The sequence below is a fragment of the Aegilops tauschii genome, chromosome 4 (genome assembly GCF_002575655.3).
Source record: "Aegilops tauschii subsp. strangulata cultivar AL8/78 chromosome 4, Aet v6.0, whole genome shotgun sequence".
Classification (NCBI taxonomy): Eukaryota; Viridiplantae; Streptophyta; class Magnoliopsida; order Poales; family Poaceae; genus Aegilops; species Aegilops tauschii.
This window is the reverse complement of record NC_053038.3, coordinates 106,993,479-107,000,469: the sequence shown is the minus strand read 5'-3', so window position 1 is coordinate 107,000,469 and position 6,991 is coordinate 106,993,479. Positions and strand designations below refer to the sequence as shown.

The window sequence follows — 6,991 nt, the reverse complement described above, 5'->3', positions numbered from 1 at the left end:
TTGCCTATCTTGAGGCGTCGTTACCCGAAAAGGGATTAACAACCCCTTTAACACGTCGGGTTGCGAGGATTTGTTATCTGTGTGTAGGGGCTGTTTACGTTGTGTTGCTTGGTTCTCCTACTGGTTCGATAACCTTGGTTTCATATCTGAGGGAAATACCTACCGCTGCTGTGCTGCATCATCCCTTCCTCTTTGGGGAAAATACCGACGTAGCTTCGAGCCACATCATTCAGTTCCATCTCCTGCATAAGGATTAGCTAGCAGTTGTTCTATCATACCCGAAGGAATTTCATAACCAATATTTTCAGTAGGTGCAGTAGGTTGAGGGGAAACTAATTGTGCTTCTGGTCGAGGTGAAGATACCCCGAACAAACCCCTCAAAGGATTGTTTTCCATAGTAACAAGTGACAATAAATTTCAGCACACTATATAAATGTTTTCCTTACCGATTTCCACTTACCAAGAGCGCTTCACTCCCCGGCAACGGCGCCAGAAAAGAGCCTTGATGACCCACAAGTATAGGGGATCAATCGTAGTCCTTCCGATAAGCAAGAGTGTCGAACCCAACGAGGAGCAGAAGGAAATGACAAATGGTTTTCAGCAAGGTAATGTCTGCAAGCACTGAAATTGTCGATAACAAGTTGTTTGGAAACAAGATAATTTGTAACAAGTAACTAACGGTAACGGTAAATAAAGTGCAGCAAGGTAGCCCAATCCTTTTGTGGCAAAGGACATGCCAAAACGGTATCTTATAATAAGCAAAGTGTTCTTGAGGATACATGGGAATTTCACCATGTCACTTTCATCATGTTGTCTTAATTCGCGTTCGCTACTTTGATAATTTGATATGTGGGTGGACCGGTGCTTAGGTGCTATTCTTACTTGAACAAACCTCCTATTTATGATTAACCCCCTCACAAGCATCCGCAACTACAAGAAAAGTATTAAGATAAAATCTAACCATAGCATTAAACTTTTGGATCCAAATCGTTCCCTTACGAAATAGCGCATAAACTAGGGTTTAAGCTTCTGTCACTCTAGCAAACCATCATCTAATAACTACTCCACAATGCATTTCCTTAGGCCCAAATATGGTGAAGTGCCATGTAGTCGACGTTCACATGACACCACTAAGGGAATCACAACACACATATCATCAAAATATCGAACACATATCAAGTTCACATGATTACTTGCAACATGACTTCTCCCGTGACCTCAAGAACAAAAGTAACTACTCACAAATGATAATCATGCTCAAGATCAGAGGGGTATTAAATAGCATAATGGATCTGAACATATGATCTTCCACCAAATAAACCATATAGTAATCAACTACTAGATGTAATCAACACTACTAGTCACCCACAAGTACCAATTTGAGGTTCCGATACAAAGATTGAACACAAGAGATGAATTAGGGTTTGAGAGGAGATGGTGCTATTGAAGATGTTGATGGAGATGTCCCTCCCCAAGATGGGAGAGTTGTTGGTGATGACAATGACGATGGTTTCCCCCTACGGGAGGGAAGTTCCCTCGGCGGAATCGCTCCGCTGGAGGGCAAAAGTGTTTCTGCCCAAGTTCCGCCTCGAGACAGCGGCGCTTCGTCCCGAAAGTCCCCCTCTGATTTTTTTTCTAGGTCAAAATGACCTATATACCAGAAGATGGGCATCGGAGGTGGGCCGAGGAGGGCACAACCCACCAGTGCGCGCCCTGGTGTCTTGTGCTCACCAGGGTGGCCCCCTCATTTACTTCATTATTTTTCATATATTCCAAAACAATTCTTCGTAAAATTTCAGCTCATTTGAAGATGTGCAGAATAGGTAACTCTGACGTAGCTTTTTCAGGTCCAGAATTCCAGCTGTCGGCATTCTCCCTCTTTGTGTAAACCTTGCATATTATGAGAGAAAAGACATTAGAAATAATCAAAAAAGCATTATTATATATAAAAACATTGTAAATAACAGTAGGAAATCATGATGCAAAATGAACGTATCAGTGTACTCTCTCTCACCCCGCTGCAATCTCTACTTAAACATGGTGTTTGATTCCGATGATGTGTTGCATCTCTGTTATGTGTGAGTAGTTTCTTCTTGTCCTATCGTTAATTGTGATATGCTATGGTTGATATGAGTTGTATGTTATTTTGGTGTTGTCCTTTGGTGCCCATCATCTCGCACAAACATGTGGGGTTCCCGCTGTAGGGTGTTGCAACATGTTAATAATTTGCTTATAGTGGGTTGTGGGAGTGATAGGAACCTAAACCCGAGTTCGCGAATTGTTGCTTATGGGATTAAATGGGATTTAGAACTTAGTGCTATGGTTGTGGTTTACCTCAATCGTTGCAGATGCTTGCTAGAGTTCCAATATAAGAACATATGACTCAAGTACAAAAAGTATATTAGCTTAGGCTTCTTTCTTATAAGTATGATGAGTATCACTATCGTTTCATATCCAGTTATCTAGGGTCAATCATTTTCTTTTTTGTTCTTTCAAAACCATTTACTTCATTATCTTTTATTAACACAACACCTACTCTTTTATTATCTCACAAAGCTATTTTTTTATTCTCGTAAAGTAGTTTTATCCCTTTGTTCTAGGTAAAGCAAACATTTAGTGTGTGTAGAGTTATATCAACGTTTGACAGAACCTGAGAGAATATTAATTATACCTTTAGCTCCTCGTTGAGTTCGACACTCTTACTTATCAAAAATGCTACAACTAATCCCTTACACTTATGGGTTATCACGGCGGCTCCACCTCCTCAAATATCACATCATCCAAATCTTCATCCCCAACCCTATTTCCTCCATCATCTCTGTTACTGCCATGTACTCTACCGGCGCCTTTGATCCAGAAGCTTTGTTCGACATGCGTGACAAACCGAGGCCGAACTTGAACCTACGAGTTTTTCCGCGGAACCCTAGATTTCCCTATGCCCGTCAGAACCCCAACCAAGACCATGCAGCACTACAAAAGAGCGCCCCTTGATCAGTTTGAGCCGTGTAGAATGGGGGAGAAGACACAAGGGGAGGATAGTCTCTAATGTCGGTAGGACGCCGCTGAGAGTAGAGAGAACCCTAACTCGAGGGGATTGATTCTTTTTTTCAGGGGATTGAGCGAGGGGATGGGCAAACACGCAGCGGCCCAGGCGCCCAGCCCATCTTCAACTCGGCACTTTCATTCTTAGGCTGCCACGCAGAGTCGCAGACCCGCTTCACCCGTTTCTTCCCATCTTTTTTCCCTCTCTTCCCCATTTCAAAATTTCCAGATCCACCTAGGGTTTGCGCCTCCTCCCTCCGCCCCCATCACACAAGCCGCATCGAGGGGGACGACGCCGACCTCGGACCGTCGGAAGCACCATGGAGAAGTACGAGAAGTTGGAGAAGGTCGGGGAGGGCACCTACGGCAAGGTGTACAAGGCGCAGGACAAGGCGACGGGCCAGGTGGTGGCGCTCAAGAAGACCCGCCTGGAGATGGACGACGAAGGGATCCCGCCCACCGCGCTCCGTGAGATCTCCCTCCTCCGCCTCCTCTCCAGCTCCCTCTACGTCGTCCGCCTCCTTGCCGTCGAGCAGGCCACCAAGGGCGGGGGCGCCGGCGGTGGAGGGAAGCCCGTCCTCTACCTCGTCTTCGAGTTCCTTGACACTGACCTCAAGAAGTTCGTCGACGCCTACCGCCGTGGACCCGCCCCTAAGCCGCTCCCAACGCAGGTCGTCAAGGTAGCGATTTTAATTCGTTTTGAGGCTGATTTGCTCTGCTCCACTTGGCTTTCCGCCGATGCTACGTCGGCTGAGTCTTGGGCGCTTCCTCTGAGTTTTGCATCGGAAACGTGCAGAACATTGATATGCAGTCAGAGCGAACTACACTGTAAATTTTAATTCGTAATTGACATGATTAATCTTGACAATAAATTGAAGAAATGAAAACATTGAACCATTTTAAATGCCGATGAAATGTGAAATCAGAACATCATATGGTAGTATGCGTTTGTAGTTGGTTTGAATTCGTCAATAATTATTCAAACTCTACTACTCTAGCCTACTTGCAGGAGACTAAATTAGGAACTAAGAAGTGCTATAATGGATGAAACTCAATGTCGACTGCTGCTGGCGTTCTGTATTTTGCATACACTCAAGTACAAATTAGGGGGCCCTCCAAATCTAGAGCATAACTTTGTTGGTAGCTTTGGAATCAATTCATCTTTATGTCATTATTTTGAGGATGCTATTGTTAATTTTCATTAGATAGCAGATGGCGGACTCCATTTTAATTTTGATAGGTCTGTTTCGGGCCAATAGATAACTTTCTTTACTTTCTTGTAGAGCTTTTTGTATCAGTTATGCAAAGGAATTGCACACTGCCATGGCCATGGTGTTCTTCATCGGTTAGACCTTTGTTTTCTGATTTATGTTGCTGTACTTATCGGCCCATACAATTGCAATTGTTGCTGATGTGATTTGTGATTGTTCCTCTTTGATATCATAGGGATTTAAAGCCCCAAAATCTCTTGGTTGACAAGGAGAAGATGATACTGAAAATTGCAGATCTTGGGTTAAGTAGAGCTTTTACTGTTCCTATGAAAAGCTACACCCATGAGGTACTGATTACTCGTCTATTCATCTGTAAAATTGGACAGTGAACACTAGTTCGACATAATTTATCAGCATGGTTTAGTATGTTCCTCAGTCCTATTCCCTGTTTTTTCTGTTGTAGATCGTGACGCTTTGGTATAGAGCTCCTGAAGTACTGCTTGGAGCAACACATTACTCAACCAGTGTTGATATTTGGTCCATCGGATGCATCTTTGGTATGGCAATATTCCTTAATTTTGGTCTATGTTATTGAATACTGCCTCTGGACTGGTTTACAAGCCCCTCTCGTACTTAAGCCTAACTTTGACCACCAATTTAGTGAGAAAATTATAAGTTACATGCATTAAAAATACACCATTGGATTCACATTTGAAAGAAGCTTTCATTGCATAATTTTTGTGGCATATAATTGTACTGAAACAGAAAGCACACCTGTACAATCACAGCAAAAATACACTAGGGAATTGATGGTCACTCCTGTCTATATGAAATAGTAGATGAGTGGTTTTGTGCTTTAGATCAGTGGAAATTGCATCTGCTCGAACGAAGGTATTACCATAGCAGCAATTCTAAAGCCTTCAACGTATGAAGTATTGCAGTTTAAGAGTCAACTACCAAGATCTTAAGCTCCAATTTCACATGGGCCTCATGCCTTTGCATTTCTGGCCGACTCCTTCAGTTTTTCCTTGCTCTCCTTAACTTACAAGATGACATATTTTCCACTTTTGATTGAATCCCCCTCCCCGCCCCCACCGTTTGATGTTTATACTCTTTATTATTCTGTACAGCCGAGATGGTCAGAAAACAGGCTCTTTTCCCTGGTGACTCTGAGTTACAGCAACTGCTTCACATTTTCAAGTATTTCTCTCTCTCTCTCTCTCTCTCTCTCTCTCTCTCCTGCTTCTCATTAGTACTGAGAATATGTATTTGTCAACTTATCATGATAAAACTACTTTTCTTAGTTGCAAGAATATCATGCTAGTATTTTCAGAACAATCTTATTTATTGTACTGTTCTGTTGAAAAACATGCCGGATTTTCCATGAGGTGATGCTTGCCACAATCTGGAAACATAGCAAAACTTGTCCCAATTTGAGATGGTGGACTTTATCAAACTGTTCTTTGTCAGACTCTGTCTGCTCCAATAACTGAGAACTTCTGATTCGAATTAGCACCAGTGCGACATACATTATGTCGTATTTTATTAGTTAATATTTCTTCTATCAATTTATATTGTACATGCATTCAACCATTAATTAAAAGTGCTCCTTATCAGGCTGTTGGGAACTCCTACCGAGGAGGATTGGCCTGGAGTAACTGCTCTGAGGGACTGGCACGAGTTTCCTCAGTGGAAAGCACAAAGATTGACGCGTGCAGTCCCTACACTGGAACCAGAAGGAATTGACCTGTTATCGGTACGCTAAAAAGCTTAAATGCTAGCCCTTCATTCTCTTCACTGGAAAATCATCTCCAACTCAACAAATTCAAGTTATGGGGATATGCTTAACCATCCATTCTCTGTCATTTGTCTGCTATCTTATGATGTTAATTCTGCTGAACATTATTTTGATGCACTTGAGTTGAGTTTTCCATTCATATGCCAAGGCTGCATCAAGTATGTCTAGCTATATGGGCTTACATTTCCATGTCTCGTTCCTTGCAGAAAATGCTCCAGTTCGACCCGGCGAACAGGATCTCAGCCAAAGCTGCGCTAGAGCATCCCTATTTCAACAGCCTCGACAAGTCTCAGTTCTAGCTGTTCTAGCTACCGTGTGATTTTTCTCAACTTGGTGTGTGTGCTCTGCTCGCCAACTTGTTCCGCCATGAGATCGATGCTGAAAACGCACGAAACCATGTTTCATCTACCTACAATCAGCAACGGCGTGTTGCTGGTAGTTGGCTCCCATGAGCGCCCGTCTCCTAGACCTCCAGCACTTGATTTGCCTTGAGAATTATTGACTGAAGATACTTGTTCAGATCATGTAGGAGTTTTATTTGCTCTGTACGGAATTGTTTGATGAGATGGGTTTGCGGACAATAGACATTTGTGTAGCATAATAAGGTAGTACTGGTATTTGTTAAGAAAATGTTGCTTCATGACAAGTGAAGTTATTTGGAGCTGCGAAGTGGTGAGAGGCGTGTGTCCGTGGAAGGAGCTAATAGTTAGCATTTGATGTGGACATTTAACATAAAGCATGATTCTGGCGGGGACATATGGCCAGCCAAGGCGCGGGAACTGTAATGAGCATATCCAAAAATACAAGCCATTTCTATGAGCTGGCCGGTTTAGCAAAAGTCATGCTAAAATTACACACCACTTTGCCAAATTGTCATGCTAAAAAGGACTATGAACTTTCGTCTGCCTTGTTTGAGGTATAGGGTTGGATGCCAGCTCCC

The 6,991-nt window shown here is 42.9% G+C and overlaps 1 protein-coding gene across 1 annotated transcript; it reads left to right on the top strand.

The window, feature by feature from the left end:
- The first annotated feature begins 3,010 nt into the window (after nucleotides 1-3,010).
- On the top strand, nucleotides 3,011-6,720 carry LOC109759977 (cyclin-dependent kinase B1-1). The gene is made up of 7 exons (XM_020318810.4): nucleotides 3,011-3,722; nucleotides 4,326-4,387; nucleotides 4,489-4,600; nucleotides 4,717-4,810; nucleotides 5,384-5,453; nucleotides 5,871-6,009; nucleotides 6,258-6,720. Exons 1-7 carry the CDS (start codon nucleotides 3,363-3,365, stop codon nucleotides 6,348-6,350), a joined length of 930 nt encoding a protein of 309 aa, XP_020174399.1. The 5' UTR covers nucleotides 3,011-3,362; the 3' UTR covers nucleotides 6,351-6,720.
- The last annotated feature ends 271 nt before the right edge of the window (nucleotides 6,721-6,991 follow it).

Coding starts and splice junctions, on each gene's coding strand:
- LOC109759977 (XM_020318810.4), top strand. CDS start 3,363: ATGGAGAAGTACGAGAAGTTGGAGAAGGTCGGGGAGGGCACCTACGGC. Junction 4,388..4,488: donor GGCCATGGTGTTCTTCATCG/GTTAGACCTTTG, acceptor TTGATATCATAG/GGATTTAAAGCCCCAAAATC. Junction 6,010..6,257: donor AAGGAATTGACCTGTTATCG/GTACGCTAAAAA, acceptor CGTTCCTTGCAG/AAAATGCTCCAGTTCGACCC.